This window comes from Mytilus californianus, unplaced genomic scaffold, assembly GCF_021869535.1.
Source record: "Mytilus californianus isolate M0D057914Y unplaced genomic scaffold, xbMytCali1.0.p SCAF_6, whole genome shotgun sequence".
NCBI lineage: Eukaryota > Metazoa > Mollusca > Bivalvia > Mytilida > Mytilidae > Mytilus > Mytilus californianus.
In genome coordinates this window covers 84,764,560-84,786,328 of record NW_026262712.1, presented here as the reverse complement: position 1 = coordinate 84,786,328, position 21,769 = coordinate 84,764,560, and the positions used below count along the sequence as shown (strand labels likewise).

General features: G+C 31.6%; 1 protein-coding gene across 1 annotated transcript in view; it reads left to right on the top strand.

Moving 5' to 3' along the window:
* LOC127706644 (low affinity immunoglobulin epsilon Fc receptor-like) overlaps window positions 1–21,769 on the top strand; it is a 50,267-nt gene that overhangs the window by 13,456 nt on the left and 15,042 nt on the right. Inside the window, exon 3 of the mRNA XM_052211299.1 lies at window positions 20,680–20,703. Coding sequence (XP_052067259.1) covers window positions 20,680–20,703 — 24 coding nt within the window. The remainder of the gene's footprint in view (window positions 1–20,679; window positions 20,704–21,769) is intronic.

Sequence of the window (21,769 nt, the reverse complement as noted above, 5' to 3'; positions counted from 1 at the left end):
TATTAATTCTTCTTATCCAGGTTAATGTTAAGCCTTTGATGTAGTCTTCAATGTTAATCATGTTTAGACCTACTGTACAGTGTACTTTGGATTAAGTGTCTCTTTCAACGTTATCTGGTTTGTTATCTCAGATAAAGGAAAATATATTGTCCATAAAGTGCTTACGCTTTGTATTATTTGGACTAGGTACTGATGGGAATAAATGTTTTAATTTTGATATCATAAGTTTTTTAAAGTATTTTCTAATTTGCGTACAACCTTACATTTTTGTTCTTATTGCTTACAACCTTACATTTTTGTTCGTATTGCTTACAACCTGACCTATTTGTTCGTATTGCCTTAAACATAACATGTTTATTCGTATTGTCTAAACATAACATCTTTGTTCGTACATCTGTTGTGTTTGTGTGCAAGTAACGTTTTGTTTGGTTGATCGCATTTATGTATTATTTTCTTAGATTTTGTGTTAATCCCAACCCTGAACAGTAGATTCTTATTCATCTTCTTCTTATTATTCATCAAATGCTATTTATGATTTTAATTTATGTTCGTTTATCTCGATTTAATTTGAATTGCTTTTTTCTTTGACTTTTGACTAGGAAAGAACTAAGTGTAAAATTTGTTTTCGACCTTTAATTTTGCACATGTTCCGTTTCTCATAACTCAGATTCAAACTCGTACTTAGACATTTATAACACTTTTTACTGGATGGTTGGGACAATCATGTTATATTCTATATTTCATGTTTTATATGATTAACATATTCCCCATTGATAAATTGAGAAATGACTAAGAAACTAATGTTCCAACTCCCTCAGCCAAAGTTTACCTTTGATGACTTTTGCTATTTAAGTCCGTTTTAATCATATAGCTTCTAACGTTTCTTCGTATTTATGCATCCCAGGCTTTACATTTTTTTTATTACAGCTTTCCAAATGAAGGTTAATGCGTATGACACGATTCATAACCTATTTTTCTCAAATTCCCCGTTGAAAAAATATAAGCACTCCTGTCTTCAGCTGTCAAGATGTAGGTAAATCCAGAAAAGAGAGAAGGTTTTGAAGTGTTATTTAAGAAATAATTCATGGGGCTTGAAAAAAGTAAAATAACAAAAATACCGAACTCCAAGGAAAATTCGAAACGGAAAGTCCCTTATCAAATGGCAAAATCAAAAACCCAAACACGCCAAACGAATGGAAAACAACTGTCATATTCCTGACTTGGTACAGGCATTTCCTTATGTAGAAAATTGTGGATTAACCCTGATTTTATAGCTAGCTTAACCTCTCACTTGTATGACAGTCGCATAAAATTCCATTATATTGACAAAAATGTGTGAGCAAAACAAACAGACATAATAGGTCAAAATGTCAAAAATTGGGGTACAGCAGTCAACATTGTGTTATAATCTTAATCACTATAAAAACAAACAAATATGTCAACAAAGAAAAACAAAATGGCATATAGACAAAGCACATAAGCAAAAATGAAATACAAAAATGACCATAGCACAATAACACAATGGAGGGATGTATAAGAACTGAGCCACACCAAAAGGATATAACCAAAAATAGACTAAACAGTAAAGGTAAATTATTTACAAAGACAAATAAAAGAACAATATAACACGTAATTAGGAAAATAAACAACGTCAGTACCTAGAATCTATACTTCAAGACCATCATGTATTATTTGTGAAGTTGATACGGAATTGCCGTATTTGTCCTAATGGGATAGAATAATTCATGTGGGTTTGAATTTTCACTGTTTTTACCACGGTTGGCCATTTATGGTAAAGATTTTACCACGAGCGATAGCGAAAAATCGTACGTCAAATGTTTGAAATAGAATTTAGAACGGAAACGGGGAATGTGTCAAAGATACAACCCGACCAAAGAGAGAAAACAGACCAAGGCCACCAATGGGTCTTAAACACAGCGAAGTATCCGGAGTCGGGCTTCAGCTGTCCCCTAAACAAAAATGTGTACTAGTTCAGAGAAAATGAACGTCACACTAAATTCCGAAACATATAAATGAACCGAAATTAAAAAAAAAAACAAGACTAACAATGGCCAGAGATTCCTGACTTGGGACAGGCGCAAAAATGCGGCATGGTTAAACATGTTTTGTGAGATCTCAACCCTCCCCCTATAACTGGCCATTGTAGAATAAACACAGCAATACGCACAGTAAAACTCAGTTTAAAAGAAGTCCGAGTCCGATGTTGGAATCGGTAGCAGAAGAAACTAAGCAAAATGACAATGATAACATAAATTAACAAAAAGTATAATAACATAAATACCGAAATCCAAGGGAAATTCAACACATCTACCGAATGGAAAACAACATTTTCCTGACTTCGTATAGGCATTTTATTATTTAGAAAATGGTGGATTAAACTTGGTTTAAACAAGGGGCTACTAGCAGTTATTGACGTGCGAGCTAATTTGTTTCTTTAATATACAATTGAGGAGATGGGGTATGAAAATTAACGCTGCTAATGTTATTATTTTGTTTAAGAATTGTTGCAAAGAAAAAATGAAAGCGAAATATTTTTGTAGTTTATTTTTTATCAGATAGCATATTTCATGGAGTACATTTTTTTGCGTTAACCAAAAAATATAAATTCATGCGCCATGCAAATTCAATGACACAATTATACAATTTACGTGTGATAGAGATTACGAGTGGGGAAATTAAATTTCTCATCTCCAATTTTAAAGAATTGTAAGTATCAAACGCCTTTTTAAAGGAATAAATTGGTGTATAAATTGGACCAAGTCACTCACATACAAATCATTGTTTGTGAGTGAATTGGTCCAGTTCATACACCAAAATATGTCTTTAGTATCTCCTGTTTGTAACAACAAGGAAAGAAAACAATTAAAAAAAAATTGTAAACCATTAGAATGAAAGATTTGAATGTGTAATAGGTCAGACACGAAAGTAAGTATAAGATATATTGTCACGGATATATAAATTGTCTTTTGATTTGATTGGTGAAATCTGTGTTGTCCATACTTGTCATCTGTGTTTTCCAAATTAATCATAAAAAGTGCTATAGTATCATCCGTATCAAACTATATAACATGATTTCGCACATGAAATGTTAATTTATATCCGCCTGTGTAAAACTTTTAACGAGAAACGGTCATTGTAGACGATAAAGCCTGAATAATGGATAATTCATTTATATACTATTTTTGATTCATACGCAGAACTGTTTGACGAGATACGATATACACATCTTGCAAACATTTCAGATCATCATCGAAACAATGCCAACTTACAATAAACAAGTTCAAATGAAAACTATTTATCTGTTATTGCTGATAGCAAATGTCGAATAAAATTATGAATAGCGTTCAACATTACTATATTAGCATGTGCATTGACAGCAGGACTAACGTATATTGTAATACAATCTCGATACATTACAAAAGTGTATATTCCTACAAAAGTAACCGAAAATATCGATATGAAAACACAGGTTTCCAGATATCAGAACGTTGGACAAAATGTCCAAATGACTGGAAGAAATTCGATGATTGGTGTTTTTCAGAACGATGAACATGGTTTAAAGCTGGTGATTATTGTCGAAGTATTGGAACTGATCTTGTAAGTGTTCATAATGAAAAGAAAACCAATTTTCTAATCAACAGTTTTACACATGATTTTCAGTGCATAGGACTCAGCAATTTTGAAAACGATGGTAGTTATATTTGAAGTGACGGCACGAGTTTGGATTATACTTATTGGGGACAATCAGAACCATATAACGTTAATGATAACGAAAACTGCGCACACCTTTTTCTTTCAACTCTAGAAAGTGGAATACAACAGTTGTTTTTTGTCGTTAAGAATTATATACAAAAGGCAAATTTATCCAAGATGTGGATCTTGTGCGTGGGTATATTATAAGAATTATTGTTATTCAATTGATACAGTTTTTCAGGAAAACTCATTCAAATAATAATTAAAATGAAATAGATCTTGTGTACGTAAGTTTCAGGATTTTGTTCAATTCTTTTCTAAAATAGAACGCAGCTAACAAACGAAAAAGAAATAATTTCAACCGAAATTTGGGAGAAATGTCTTTGATTCATTAACAATTCATCATTTCAGTTCTCATATTTTTGCACCTAATTGCACAAGGTCGCTTTCCTCATTCTGTTGGATATTTGTGTCACTGGTAATCATACCTAATCTCGTTAATTTCATTTAACAGTTGTTTATAAAATTGAAGAGTCAATACAATAAATTTATTGAAAAATGATTTAATTATAAGTGTATTAAATAATGATGCTGACTATCTATGGCCATGATTGTGTGAGGGATTCGATGTTTGCTCATCTGCCGTTCAGTTGAACAGATTGAATGTCAATACCAATGAACAAACCAGAATTAGTTGTCTATGTTTCTTTTTATTAAGCAAATTTCATAGACTGAAAGTATATTTTGTTCAAATATATTTATTTTCTGCAAACAAAACTAAACACAGTAGATTAATTGTACGTTTGGGCTCGTTTTGTTTTTGAAAGTTTGATGTTTTTTTTCGAGATTTTTATATTTTGTGATCCTGTGTGACCATGACTTTTCGGTGAATATGATGTAAAATTGAATTCTTTTATATTAAACCGAACCTTGAAATAAGTATATATTAAGGATATTTAATTTTTTGTTATGAAATGTTATTATTATTGACCATACATTATTTTGAGTTAAACATGTCCTAAAATGCTTCTTTTCCAAAACATAGAATATAGCCCTGGCACTGATCTAATGAGTCAAACCCTTCCCATCTAATTTTTACTGTTTGTTTTTACGTTTTGTTGTTACACCACTGTCCAAGATTAAAGATAGGGTTGAGAAATTACAAACATATTTAATCCTGTTACATTCGTTATGTGTCTATATCAATTTACTTTGTGGTCCCGGAGCTAACTATCTTAAAAAAAACCCCACAACTAACATTTGAATTTATCACCAACTTTAAATGTTTGATAAAAATGTATGAATATCTATCTAGTTATTGCAAAATTATGTCTGTTTAAATTGACTTTCTTTTGACCATAAGTATGCATACAAGTCATGTAATTGGACACAATTTATAATTAAAACATGTGCTGACAACAACAAAATTTACAAAGTTACATTAACACTAAGCGTTATAATATTTATAATGATATTTTCCCTCTCGTTCATGTAACTTTATTTGAACATCAATTTGTCTATAAACTTATTCTATGCAATAGTAAATTTACAGTATAAATGACAGATTAACATTATTAAATAACTCAGAACTTTTGGTTCGAAAAGTGCTTACATATTTATTTTCAACGTGGCTAAAATTCTGGTTAAGAGGAACTTAATGCAAAACTAAACTTAGTATCACAAGAGCTTCCCTATCCTTTATTTTTTTTTTTCATTATATATTTTTGAGAAACACATGATTAAGTTTCAATTATACTGCTTTTGAAGTGAATTGAAGTAAAATCAAGTCCAATAAATTATTTTATGATGATTACCATGATCCAATCACATTAGATTTTTACATAAGGCCAGGTTCAAATGTCACAAAATCACCCAAGCCAAATACCTTTTCTTGAATCTATTGGCCCTCCACTAAGCAGTCATCTAAATATATATGACAATGAAATGATTGGTAGATCTCAATTTGCTTGTTTGTAAATAAATGAATAAAATTAATTTAATTTGTTTTTCAATAGTTATAATCAGTTCAATGGAACCACTTGACACTCCATTAATAACGCTAATAACGTAATAGTAAACATGTAAACAACATTGATAATAATTGTTAAAGTTTCCAACATATATCATAATGATAAAGACAGCAAAACACAAACGTAACTATGATAATGTATGTGTATCTGATTACAATCATATTTTAAGGAGCACTATGATAAAAGCATAATCTTAGAAGCACTATGCATTATATGTTCAATCTATTTCTGAAGAATGCTTAATGATTTTTCGAGATAGAAAAAGAAATTAACAGATGTAGTCGGTCAGTATTTGTTGACGAGGTTTTCCAATGTCTGGAAGAGCACCAAGTATATATCTTTAAATAGTTGATTTGAAACAAGAGGAAGAACTTTGGCTCGTCGAATAAGTCGGGGATATCGTCGTTCTTTTTAGTGTTACTGTAACAATGCTTTGATTATTGCAACATGAATAAAACATGCAGAATACAGTGACTGTTCACATTATGCCAATTATAAAGTTTAAGTACTCAATATCTGACACAGAGACTTGTAATACATTGTTTTTTATGTCTCTGTTGATTTTCGCATCTCCCGCGCAACGCATTTAGAGTAACATGAAAATACAGGGCGTCGGTTCGTCTGTCCATCCGTTTGTTCGCCCGTCCATGCGTCCGTCCATGCGTCCGTCCAATCTTGAAAGTGTTCTTATTCGAACATTATTGCCCGATTTTTATGAAATTTTTATCATATGTTGGCATAAAGCAATATCTTGGATAGTTGGAAAATAAGTCCAAAGAACTATTATATAAAGGCGTTATGCCTCTGGACATATAAATTATGCGGACATTTGCATTGTAAGCACTCTCATATCTTAATTTCAAGTATGATTGTTATAACATTTATACCAAAGGGATATATCAGCAATCGGATAGTTCGTAAATCAGCGTTGATAAATTTTTACAGGAGTAATGTCCCTTGAAAATGTAAATTATATTGGAAATTGCATTATAGGAGCTCTCAATTGTACTGGTAAGCTAGCCATTAAACCAGGTTCAACCCACCATTTTTTCTTAAAATGTCCTGTACCAAGTCAGGAATATGGCACTTGTTATCAAATAGTCCGTTTCTATGTATGTTGGCGTTTGTTTTTGTTGTGGTTCAGTGTTTCTGTTGTTCCAATGTTTTCCTTTTATAGTTGAAGTGTTTCCCTCTGTTTTAGTTTGTAACCCGGATTTGTTTTCTCTTGATCGATTAATGACTTTTGAACCTGTTCGAAGTCAGGAATATGACAGTTGTTATCCATTCGTTTGATGTGTTTGAGCTTTTGATTTTGCCATTTGATTAGGGCCTTTCCTTTTTGAATTTTCCTTGGAGTTCAGTATTGTTGTGACTTTACTTTATACTACTGTTGCCTTTATTCTACAATTGATTTCAGATTTTTGTGGAAATTTAAATTTAAGATTAATAGCAGCAATGTCTCTTTCCAGATCAAAAATCATTGTCGATCAACTTTTCATAATAGAGTTATGCCCATGGGAAATATAAATTATATGGAAAACTTAATTGTAAGCACTCTCACAACTACATGTTTGTTGTGTTTACATGAAGACTACATCAACGATTTATATCAGCAAAATGTGGGATAATTTGGATCAATTATTTTTACAAGATATTCAATTAATATTGAAATGTTCATTGTAAGAACTCTCATAGCAGAGGAGGGACTTCAGCCTATGTGCTGTGTGCAAAACGTTTTTGGTCACGTGGTACGATTTTAGCTTCCGTGAAAATTTCAATTATCTTAAATATGGTAAAAGATCTATTTGTTCATGTATTTATATCAAATGTACTCTTTTGTTTTCATAGAAAATATAGCAAGTTTTCAAATAGAAAGATTTACTGATGATCTACAATCACTGTTACATAAAATATTTACTGGAATTTTTACTTTTGATATTTTATTTCATTAAAAAATCTGTCACGTAATGGCGGGAATTTGTAATCGATCTCTGTAAAAATTCAAGGCACACATTTTTTATTACATTTCGAAAGTTCGAAGGTGAAAAACACAAACATTGATATACGTTAGAGATTACTGTTCATGCATTTTAAATTTCGAAAGTCCGCCGCACGTCTCCATCCATTGCTGCATAATTCGTCGTAAGGAGTTTTCAATGAGTTTTCAAAACGGATCGAACCAGTGAGTAAAAACGTTACCCTAATAAACCTTTTGTCTTTTGTATTTAAGTTATATAGGAATAAAATGAAAATTATGTATCCGAAAAATATCCGAAATAAAACCGAATATAATAGATAAAATATGAAAGGCCTCCTTTAATCTCCGTTCGTTGCTTGTGTGTTTACAAATACTAAAAATAAAAATGAAAATGTTGTCACCCAGAAACCATGTAAAATATCTTTTTCGTTTTGCATTGCGCATTAATTTTGTATTGAACGGCTTGCGTTCGGTTTTGTGTATCTCGATTTTATGTATTGGCTTATAACGAAAGAGTCTAATAATGATAATTTTGTAAACAAATCAATTATAAAATGTTGAATTGGAGTCAAACTGAAAATCAAGTAAATAGTCACCAAATAGGTATTTAATGTATTTTAATAAGCCCCCAGGAATTATTAGTTCATTTTTGGGTTAATATGTATATTCCCGGCAAATAACGACGATTACCAAATTCCATTATTATGTAAACATGTACATATGTAGATTGTATAACAGTACTATTGTATAGTATTGCTTGTGGTTATAGTCTCTTACAACATATCGAATGCCCAGGTGATGTTCACACCACGAAGTGCTTGTAAAATAATAACATTATCACTACGACCTATCGATAATATAAGACCAATATGCGTGCCGTATGCAGATTGTCGTCCCTATTCTTCTCTCAAACGATCATTCCTTGTAGTGTTTATCAAATAGTAACACAAGATAAAAGTTGGGATAGTGCTGATCAACCATTTTTACAAATTGTAAGCCCCATAAAAAACGAAATATGGAAAATAACATTGCAAGCTATCTTATATAGAAATAAGAAGATGTGGTAAAAGTGCCAATGACACAACACTCCATCCAAGTCACAATGTGTAAAAAGTTCACAATTAAAGGTTATTGTACGGCCTTCAACACAGAGCCTTGGCTCACTCCGAACAGCAAGCTATAAAGGGCCCCAAAATGACTAGTGTAAAACAATTCAAACAGGAAAACCAACGGTTTATGTCAACATTTCTTGTGTGATATCTATAAAAAAAATTTAAAAGCAACCGAATATTTTTTGTTGAGTTAAAGTCAAAAACAAATTAACAATGTCATGACAAAAGACGAAAAAAACCAACAAAAGACAAAGAACTGCCTACAAAACACAACATTGAATATTAAAGACAGGACAGTTCGTATCCCACTCCCACCAAAAACCGAGGGTCATAGATTGAGTGAAAAAAAAGTGATATTTGAAAATGGCACTTCACCTTATTCAAATTGACAAATTTCAATATATATTTTTTATAATTGTCAAAAGTGTACCAACATTTTAAACATTTTACTGATTTTGGCAAAATTCTGTGTATTTCGTAAGGAATATTGGTTAAATTCGTGTATATTATATAAACGATATTTCTTGAAAAAAACCCAAATATTTTGAATAAATTTTAAAATATTTAATGTCAAATTATACACATTTCCTTTGATGTGATACTTGAATGTAGTATCCTTTATTAGATTTGACAGATAAAGTACATGTAAAATATAACTACAATTCAGAAAAAAACTATAGTTGCCAAAACAACAACACACCTGATTTTTATATACTGAAAATTAAAATTGGACAAACCAGGACTACATCGTTAATTTATTGTGTAATTAATTTAGTTGACAAATGACTTTTGTTTTAAATTGAGTTGTACTAACATTTTGGTTAACTAGCTAAGTTCTATGAAATTGGAATTATTCAAGAACTTGATGTTATACATTCGTTTTTGTGTTTTAACAAAATTGAAATGTGATTATACCCCGGTATAACATTTATTTTAACCACATTTGTTTTAATCGTTTAGCAAAAGGGTCGATTCCACTGCTGACATGTCTTATGAACAGCACATAATTTCTGTACTGACATAAAATACCATTAAAACGTCATTGTTTGAAAATTTGCAGTTAAGTTAAGTAAAAATCGTTTGCAAAACTAAGAATTGTTCCCCCAGGAATATATGGTCTATGCAATATTCGGCAAAACGTTTTGAAATTTTGGTTTTTGAATGCTACAAAATTTCCTTATTTATTAGCCTTAAAGAGAATTTTACTAGAGCGCCATTGATGAGTCTTGTGAAGACGATCCGCGCGTTAAGAGTTCAGATTATACGCGTTTGGTGCGTTTTTAGTTTTAAAACTTGTCAATAAGGAAAACATTATTCTTTCATAATTGTGTGTTAAGTAAATCTCATACATTTTCATGAAATTCTGCAATACAAATTTCTTACTTTCTTTTCTGAGGCCAAAATAATTAAAAATCCAAAACCTTATACAAAACGTTGAAGAACTGATGAAACCAAAAAGAACCTTAAGTCATAACTGTTTTACAAATATAGTATGTTATAAGTAATTATTATTCAAAAATTAGATAACTTGGAAAATTTTGTATCATTATAAAATGTACATTGCACTCTGTCTACATATCTTTGATCAGTTTTATAATAATGTCACCTTTTTACTATGTGTCGTCATTCAAGCTTTTTTATTTTTTATTTTATCGGGTAATGGCCTAAAACAATTATTACATGATCAAAATAAATGGTTATCTGTGTTTTTGTGATTTTGTAATGAATGCAGCAGAATAATTTACTTTTCGTGCCCGAAAGCAAAAGTCTATTCAGAACTTTTTGCTATTTGTTGTGGAAAAAGACTATATTTTACAAAGCTGGTGCTCCATAACATGCTCCAAATATTTGTAGCAGACGACATTTTGTGGGGTAAAAGTTCCAGTGATGCTACCGGCAAGTGGTTATATTTAAACGAAAAAATATTTTATTCCCTTGAAAATGCCTATAAATAAACGGGAGGTTGTGAGAAAGTTTTGTTGAGAACCTCGATTAAAAGGTATCATATAACTAATTTCATACAACTTTCCAATGCAAAGTACGGTCCATCCAAATTAGTTGTATTGGTATATATTACAATATGTTTGACGATGTCGTGAAACTCTTTGGAATGTTACCTTTTTTGCCATGCGCCTGCTTATGAAAGTTGAGAAGAAATATGTGCAGTTTAAAATTTCAACTTCGAAAAACCGTATGTCACATGTTTGAAATGTTTGTTTAAAATACAACTGAGGAGATGGGGTATGATTGCCAATACGATAAATATCCCCCATATTTTAAATGAAGTTGTAGTAAGCAATTATAGGCCGACGTACAGGCTTTAACAGTGAGAAAATCCATATCGTATTGTTCAGTTATTTCAGAGGAATGTGATTGAAGGGACATTGAAGTGACATACAAATTGTTAAAGCATATACAAATTATAACTGTTTGTACTGATCAGGAAATTGGTGTCCCTCAGGGGGGTATTTTGTATGTTACATTGTTCAGTTTACAAATTAACAGTCTTGTTGAAGTTTCGAAAAACAATATGGAAGGTTCTTTGTACGTTGATGATTTCTTAATCTGTTACAGCCAACATATGAGTAATATAGAACGTCAATTACAATTATGTCTTGGTATAATTGAAAAATGGGCTTCCGAAAATGGTTTTAAATTTTCTGCTTCGAAAACCGTCGGAATGCATTTCTGCAACAAACGGAAATTGTATCTTGATCCTGAACTTTACTGCTACGGAAATCAGATTAAAATGGTTGATGAAACCAAATTTCTTGGTCTATTTTTTGATAGAAAGTTAACCTTTCTTCCCCAAATCAAAATGTTAAAATCAAAGTGTCTAAAAGCTTTAGATATTTTAAAAGTTGTTGCTAGCACTGACTGGGGTGCTGATCGCAACATTTTATTAAATTTATATAGATCACTCGTTCGGTCTAAACTAGATTATTGATCCATAGTGTATGGCTCCGCAAGGAAGTCATACATAGAAATTCTTAATGCTGTGCATAACCAAGGTCTTCGTCTGTGTCTAGGTGCCTTTAAAACCTCGCCAGGTGACAGTTTATATGCAGAGGCCGACGAACCTTCGCTCTTTCATAGACGTTTGGAGCTTGGTCTTCAGTATGCTGTCAAGCTGAAGGCATTTCCAGACAACCCTGCATACAATTGTGCTTTCAATCCCATTTATGAAGATGTTTTTGAAAAACATAAAAATCAAATCCCTCCATTAGGAATTCGTTTAAAGCTACATTTAAATTTGATTTAAAATCTGTTGCTCCGGTTCAAAATTGAAGTTGCCCCCCATGGGAACTTCCTAAACCAAAAATGACATTTGATCTCCGTAAATTCAACAAGGTTGAAACAAATCCTCTTTTAATTCAGCAACACTATGCTGAAATAAAATCCAACTAATCAGATTTTTCAATAGTTTATACTGATGGATCGAAGGATGGAGACAAAGTGTCTACTGCTGCTGTCTTTGTTGGCAAAGCTGCAACTCTCCGCTTACCTTCTGCTGTATCCATCTTTACTGCAGAAGCTGTGCGATAATTATGGCCTTGCAGCTTCTTGCTACTTTGACAAATCAAAGTTTTTCATATGTTTTGATTCGCTATCATGTCTTTAAGCTATACAGCCCTTGGATGGTGTAATCTTCCTTAAAAAAACATGTATGGTGTAATGGTGTATGGCATATGGTGCAATGGTAGAAGATGTATGGTGCTATGGTGTATGGTGTAAGGGGAATGGTGTAATGGTGTAAAGTGCGATCGGGTATGGTGTGAACGAATGGTGTATGACATTAAATACTATGCAAAATATTGATAAGAACTGATTTTTAATTTTATACATTAATTTACAATATTGTGATCAAAATTCGTTTTTTAAAATAAATAAATAATTTTGTAGTCGCACGCTTTCTTTGAAATTAAATTGCATTATGGTGTAATGTGTAAGGTTTATGATGCAAAGGTATAACGTGTATGGTGTAATGGCACAGGGTGTATGGTGTAATGGTGTATGGTGAATGGTGTAATGGTGTATGGTGTTAGTGGGAAGTTTACACCATCCAAGGACTGTACAAAATACCAAAATTAAAAACCAATTAATTCTAAAAATCCTTTACGTAATGAGAAACTTGAAAATTCTCAATAAGGAAATTATATTTCTATGGGTGCCAAGTCATACCGGCATTCATGCAAACACAGTTGTAGATCAGGAAGCTAAGAATGCCCTGAACAACCCAATGTCTAAATTTGAAATACCATATACTGATTTTTAATCTTATGTTTTAAAAATATGGAAAAATGCTTGGAGAAAAAGGAACGACAATAAATTGCATGAAATTAAATCAACTTTATGCAAACCTTTAAACAAATTTATAAGCAGGAAGGATCAGTGTGTTATTTTGTAGACGTCGTATTGGTCATGCTAGAATAACACACGGGTATCTTTTAAAAAATGAAATTAAACCAGTATGTATACCTCGCTATTACAAGTATACAATTAAACGTATTTTAATTTAATGTATAGAATTTTTCAATATCCGGAAAAAAATATTTCAATGCAAATAAAATGTATGATTTATTTAATAATATTTCTGTTCAGATAATTGTTTCAAAAAATATTCCAAAATTTGAATTTGTTGTATTAGTTTAAATGATTTTATGTTTTTTTATGTTATCTTATTGATGAAATTTTATTTGTAAATAAGTATATTTGTTTTAACCTAAAGTTTTAGTAAATTGAAAAACTTTTTGTCTGATTTAAAAAAAAAAAACGTCTTGTTATAATATTTGAAATAGCTCTCGCCGCGATAAAGACTTTTTGTGCTGATCAAAGCAATCACCAATCAATCAATGTTATAGTAAGTCACACCTCTAAGAAATCAGGTGTTGCTTTTTTAATCGGATTTAAGAAACTGAGGAATCTGACATACAAATGGATAGATGAAAGTAATCCGACATACCTTCCCTGGAGTCAAATACCTATAGAAGAATATAACGTATATTATGATGTTTGTATTAAATCATCTTCCATGCAGGAAACATGGGCAGCTGATTATTGCAGCAACACAAATCGTTTAATTAAAAAAAAAAACAATTATTTTGAAATGTATGAACGTCGAAAACCAAATTATGTTAGAACTATATATAGTGGAACACTGTTGTAGCTACACAATACCAAGGAACTTTATGAAAACGTCAAAAAGCGAATGTTAATTTTTCAGTTGTGTTTTACTTATTTTCATTTGAGATTAGTTTAAGAAGTTCACGTTTAGTGACCACAATATGATATAATACACACTGAACAAACATATTAACATCTGTCATTCAGTACAAACACTTTGCTTGTTTTACAACCATGAAGTAAGCGTCAATGTCATAATTAGGCACTAAAAAAAATTCAAGGAATTATAGACAAAACCACAAACCGTATATTTAGCTTTTAATGCATTCTATATAAAGATAGCTATTAACCATTCAATTTTACACCAACAATGTGTATAACAACAACATATTCCTTAGAAATATAAGAAGATAACGGTTCCTTTACTTTGAATAAGGACTTTCAACAATGTGGCAATGAAAAAAAGCCGAAAAAAACTACCCAAACAATAGTCATACCATATTTGGAAATATTGAGCAACACAGATATCCAAAGAAGGCCGGGTGAATTCCAGAAGTCAGAAAAGATAAACATTTTATAAACAATATGTTAAATCGTGTATAAAACTGATAAACAATAAGTCGACCATTATCAATAGAGGCAAAAATAATGCAATAAAAAGAGTGCATCTAGTAAAAAATTCAGTTCATAGCATATCACTTATGAATTCACTGTTACATACAACTAAAAAAATGAAAATTTGCAATCACGCAATTTATTTCAACAAACATTCCCAAAATTTTATCCCGGAGTTGAATACGACCGTGATTTTCTTCACTTTTCGTGCAATGTACTTTGAAAATCAGCGGTCGATATTAGATGCTTTCGTCATCATCTTACATGAAGTACTTGCAGTGTATTTGTAGTAAATGCAAAAAGCATTTGATATGGCATTTTTAAAATTGTTTTAATTATGGCTGTGACATTTATGATATCGATATTTTAAGATTAAATGATTTTTCTTGACATGTCTTTACTGTCTCATAGTTCTCTGTGTTGGTAGAAAAGGGAAAGGGTGGAGTACTCATGCTAATAGTTCAGCCCTACCGCATTTCTGTTTGTTTGTCCTAAGTCAGAAATATCGTAAAGTGTGGCCTTGATTTTCATTTTTTTTGTCTATGGGAAATTTTGGTCTCAGGTATTAGATAATGTCTATTTTATTCACAAATTGCCTTGAATACTGAGGGAATAGCATCAACCTAAAAAAATAGCGAGACTCAGTGCGTCAACATGGTAAGCGTCTCCTGTTAAGCAAGCACCACTCGCCATTCAAATCCCACTCACACAAATAGTCGAAATCGGGAATAGAACACAAGCGATAAAATTTGGTATTTAAAGATCTATGACTGCGATTACTTGTCTCCATTTAGTTGAACCACAGATATATCTATTGGTCAAGTTATTCGTGATGTTGACCGTTAAACGAGGGTTTTTGTGTGCGGTTCTTAACAGTGTAAGATTTTTTATGACCTAAAACAAAACATTTGTATTAACGATTTCCGATTTCTTTGGTAAAACCCTGTAAAATGAGACGATATTCGATCTTTCATTTGAAGAATTTGAATAGTAGTGTAAAATGTAATAAAAGATACCAGGCTTATAATTTGGTACACTACACGCGTGTGTTGTCTACATAAGACTCATCAGTAACATACGAATCAAAACAGTAAGAAGGCCAAATCAATTACAAAGTTGAAGTGCATCAAAAACCGAAAAAAATTCGAAAAGTTGTACTAAGCTACGAGTATATGGCTATCTATAGCTGAGATAGAAAAATCCCAGTGTTTTGAGTATTTTATTATTTTATAAACAGTAAACTTACACAAAATAAACAGATCAATGATATATGATGTCAGCGCAAAAGTGTTAACTACTGGTTGGCATATCGTCAAGGACGACACGTGTACCAGAATGGCATCGACCCAGTGGTTGTAAACTCATAAAAGATACCAGGCTTATGATCTAGTACGCTTCATTCGTGTTTTGTCTACATACGATTCATGAGTGGCACTAGAATCACAGCAGTGATAATGCCAAATCTGTTACAAAGTTAAAGAGCATCTATAACAGAACAAAATATGACGAAAAATTAGTAGATTTGTAAAAATGTAATTGAAGATGATGCAATTGATTTTTGGGTATTTGCAAAAATGACTGCGCTGGTTGAATCTACCTCATCACACTATTTAAAAGAGGAGAGAGAGCTAGACCCATGCATAACTTGTGTAAATAACAAACCTCGAGGTCAAGGTGAATCGTCGCATTCTACGGTGTTTCATCCGAAAATTAATACCATTTTTAAAAATTAGAAGTTGTGTATCGTTCAATATTGTAGCCATAAATGAATCATGCTACCAAACATTGTGAAAAACTGAAATGCAAGATAAATACAACAAACGAACAGAGAGATTACAATTTACGTTGTCTTTAATTTATATATATTGCTTTGAGGCGGACGTTGAAGAGAACACTCTATGACCTTGATGGTAAAACAGCAATTGAACAATATCGACATTGGTGACCATAAAGATGGATGCTTATGAAGACATGTGGCGTTATTTTAGACAATTGTGATGTGTACGAGTTTCAAAGTTCATTTGAAAGTCTATTACTGTAAAGTAAAATAAAAATCTGTTGCTGTTGTCTGGATCTGTTTTAGCCGGTTAAATGTTATCGGTTGTTTAAGGTATCTGTAAATCCTCATTGAGATTTTCAGCAGAAAGACTCAAAGCAATAGTATTTGATATGAAGTAGATTTTTTAAGTTTCCGTGTATTTTCCCCAGTTGCACACGACATTATCTTTTGAGGTATCATATGGTCTAGTTGAAGCGTCGCCATCAGTAAACAAATGTTAGATTAAAAAAACTTTGCTCTGAAAAGAGTTTCTTTGTTTTTGATATTAAGAACAGTTATTTTCCCACAAGAAACGTCTGCAAATCTGTTCAATTGCGATATTTTCTATATTTATTAATGTAATGGTCAGCTGACTTAAAATGCAATGCAACACGGTCTGAATTGTGAAATACTGCTTATACATCCACAGTGTATTTTTAATGCTTATTTTTCTGTATTATTTTCGTTTTCTGTGCATATTCGATATATTGTTGCCCTTAATACGTTTACGATGGTGACGACCAGACTCTTAGTCTGGTTCAAAATTTTTCAAGGTTGATATCAATTACACTGAGAATGAGTGTCGACGTAATTAAATATGAAAGGTGGTTGTAAATCAAACTAGTAATTACCTATACCTAATATACATACACAACAATGGTGGTAATTAATCAGCCTAGTATGCAAGTAATGTATCGAAAAAACTTCAGTTTGTTTAATATTTCTAAAGTATTATTTAACATTCATTTTCAGTGTTTTATAGTTAATTTTGTCCCAAATAAAAATTGTGTGCTAGCCTCCCTCTTTGAATAATGTAGGATAAAAAATCCAAATGCCTATTGTTGGTTTCATAAAAATAGTCTGGCATTGTCAAAATTTACCAAAACAAACAAAAATCACCGAAACGGAATTAAAGTCTCAATAGAAAAACAAATATGTGGGGCATCGTATACACAACTTTTACCTTTTGCCCTAATTTTATCACTAAATAACAAAAAATGAATCATATTTTGTTTGTTGAAAATGGAAAATGCCGTGGAAACAATGTCACTGCTTGATCTTGATATTTCATATTCATCAATAAAAGTACAAATTTCAGTCAAATGACAATTATGGTACACAACTCTTTATGACGAAACAATATGTTTTGATCTACCCTAGATATTATCGCAGATCTATTAAAGAGGGAGTATCCCAACTTATGTGGGATATTCTCAACTTTTGAGAAATACACCTACATTTTACCAATTTATTGAGATAAACCAAGATTTTCTCTCGTAAATGACATTCTCTAAATTTTCTGCGAAAATCCCGGATCTTATCGAATTTAAGTAAAGCTGAGATAATCATGCTAAAAAAATCTTTGTTTAATTGAGATAAATTAAGATCAGTTAATAAAAGTGGTAACGGCGTGGTTCATTGAGAGATGTGACATCCAAATATAAAAAAAGGGATGAAATAAAACCATGAAACTATTTAACAGCCGATAATTAAGATAATTTGCATACTTGTTAGAAAAAAGGAAAAATGTACTCTTCCTGATTGTCATGTTTGTATGTATTACATGAAGAACGCAAATACAGAATAGCAATAACAAATGTTATCAATCTCGTTAAAACAACGTTCATTGTAATACTTTCTGAAACAAGAAATAGTTAGTTTTGTTTATTTATTAACCTTTGCACAGTAGCAGGTTATTCTCATGCGGAACATTGTATGTTTTAGTACATAAACGTAAATAACCTAAGGGTGCATTTCATACTTTATGGTTATCACCTCTATAGCCTTGAAATTGTCGGACGCATGAAATTATTAAACGTGTTGTTTTCAATTTTTTGTCAAAGTGAATAAAGCGATAAACATGATGTATATATTTTCCATTTTCTTACGAAAGACAAACTTTACTTTTATTTAATTACCTTGGTCTGTCATGTGAATAATATGCTATTATAAATATTAAAAGCTGTGGTAGAGACAACTCTCCCCCAGAGACCACCTGACGTAGAGGTTAACAAATATAGGTCTACAATGAGGACAACCAGTACCGCTTAGCAAGCTATGAAAGGTCCCAAAATGACAAACGTAAAATGATAAAAGATAATAACGACCTGATTGATGAAGAAAACATTAAACGAAAATCAAATATTATATACTGCAACAGACGACAACTACTAAATTACAGGCTGCTGACTTGGGACATGCACGTACAGAATGCGATGTAACAGCACAACATCAGAACAAGTATAAAAATCATTTGAAAAGGGCTTAACTCATCAGATACATACAAAACACAAAACCAATTTAGAAAAACACCAAAGACATAATGTACAGATCTGCGAGTACTCGCAGTAATTGAAGGAAGTTCGAAGCCAATAACAATAATAAAATGAATTAAAAAAAATCAAAAAGAAATTATGTATCTAAGACTAGAATATCAGTCAGTTCAATTCCAGCATCCATTACTACTTGGAGGCATCAGTCAAGTTATATCAAAAACCGATTGTAAGTATATTTTTATGCAATGCTTATTATAAATATATTTAGTAAAAAAGTAGAATAATTTCTAACGATTTTTTAAAGTTTATTTTCCCAAAATGCAAAGAAGATCTAGCATAAATGTCCTTTTGTTTTTAAAAAGAGCGAACGCAATTATATAAGGAAAATCTATAGAATGTTTCTATTCTTACTTTCACTTTCCGCATTTAAATTCATTAAAATTAGATATGTCGGTAATTTTGCATTGTCGAGAGCGAAAAAAAATCAGTTAGTATCATCTTTTAATTGGAGAAAAAGTGTGTTTTGTGAAATACCAAAAAAGAAATGACTTCTCATGAAATCTGAACAAATGATTTCAATTGGTATTTCAAAATAACTTATAACATTGTTTTAAATTTTTTTTTTTGAACTATTAATGTAAAGGTATACCTGTATCTAAAGAAAGGACTGGCTATCTTTCCAACATGAATAAAAACATCACTACTGTTTAACTTTCTTAAAATTAGAAAGTGTATTATTTTAAAGACATGTTTAACAAGTAAGAGCAATAGCCAAAAACAAGCCTTCTTTAAAGTACACCAAACTGTTTTATCCGGCTGTCAGTAGATATATGCCTTCATCAACAGAACAGTGAATCATCTTAGAAAAATTGTCTTTGGGAATTTTAATTTGATTGAGTGATTGCTTGATTATAAGTATTTAATGCCACTTTCAGTACTTTTGGATATATGGTTGCGGCCTGTTTTTATTGGTTGAAGAATCCTGGGTGATCGTAAAGAACCATCTTCCTTCGGCATGAAACTGGCAATCCTCCTCAATTACGATCAGAGCCAAACGCACCGGGCACGTACGGAGTTTGAACTCACAACCTCGGTTTTGACAGTCTAGTGATACAGTAAATGAAATACTTGATACCACTTGGCCATCGAGGACCCTTTTGAATTTAAAAATCATATACTTTAAACTGTTTAGAAAATGATAATTCAATTTTGTATTGGTTTATATCATTGATTAAAAAGGAATGACTACCTTAAGGTGTTGTGAAAAAAACGTATGTTGTAAAAATTGCATGCAGTCATATGATTTCCTTATAGTTTGTAGAATGTTTTGAATGCATTATCAAACTTTTACTTTCAAAAGCAAGTGTAACAAACGTATCACATGTGAGATAGCCATTGGTTTAGTTATTCCACTAGACGATGTAAAGAACGGGCCAATGAAACAGCAATTTAGCATAGAAAATACATCTTGAGGTCAAACAAATGTCTTCAACAATAGAAAAGTGTCTTACCACATGCTGAGCTCTAAATTGTCTTAAGTTTAAAACAATTCTTTTCTTCTGGTTTTTAAATTTTAAAGTAATAAAAAAGTTTGTGGAGATGATTATATCCATATTATCTGATTTTAGTTTACACCATGCACAGTAAGACACGACATTTAAAATGAAAACAATTATTTTCTGTTTGATAAATTCACTCAATTGTGAGTATGCTGTTATGAATACTATCTAAATTAATGACCATAGACTAACTAACAAAAGGTAGTATCAAAAGCACCACATTTGAAATATAGCAAAAAATAGTGAAGACTCTCCTCTTACTACAATGATGTTTTGTTAAAATCGATTTTTAACAAGTATGGGATGGAATAGAGAGTGAAGTAATGTTAAAAGATATTTTACAAGTCTGGCTAATCAACGCTTTCATTTATCTACATCACTTAATGATAAATCATTTATTATTTTTCATATCGGGTGAAAGTAGTATTTTGTACTCCTGCATAACCCATGCAGATGAGTGCATACACACGTATATCTTTGACAGCCTATATATGCTTTTAATGCATTTACTTTCATTGAATATTTTATCAATTGTATATAATCAGGTAGCATGGAGAAATTTCATTGCCTATCAAGACAAGTCTTCCATGTTTCATTAAAAAATTAACTTTTAAGATAAAGTAGAAGAGAAATTTAGAAATCAGCAAACAATAAAAAACCTTCAAGACCAGCATATTTGAAGGCCAGACTGTTACAATAATTATCATGTCAAATATGGAAATCTTGATAAAATTGGACACCATTTTTACGATATCGAGGACATGACGTCATTTTATTTGGGGTTTGATTAAGCCTTGCAACCGTGAATGATATCGATGGCTGATAAAGCACGATTGCCATTTAATCGTATAGCACATACAATTTATATGTATCAATTTCTTTTATAATATAGAATGGAAACGGGGAGTGTGTCAAAGAGACAACAACCAGATCAAAGAGCAGGAAAAAGACAAAAGCCACCAATTGGTCTTCACACTCAGCGAGAACATCCCGCACCCGGATCCGAGCATCAGTTGGCCCAACAATAATGTTTACTAATTCAGCTAAATGAACGCCATACTTAACTCCGCAACATACAAATGAACCAAAATTAAAAAAACTCACAAGACTAACAAAGGCTGGTGGTTTTGGACTTGGTACAGGCGCAACAATGCGTCGGGGTTAACCATTTTTTGGGAGATCTTAACCCTCCACAATACCTCTTGCCAATGTTTATTAACCAAATACACAGCAATACGCACAGTAAAAAGTAAAATAACAAAAATACCGAACTCCAAGGGATATTCAAAACCGAAAGTTCTTTATAAAATGGCAAAATCAAAA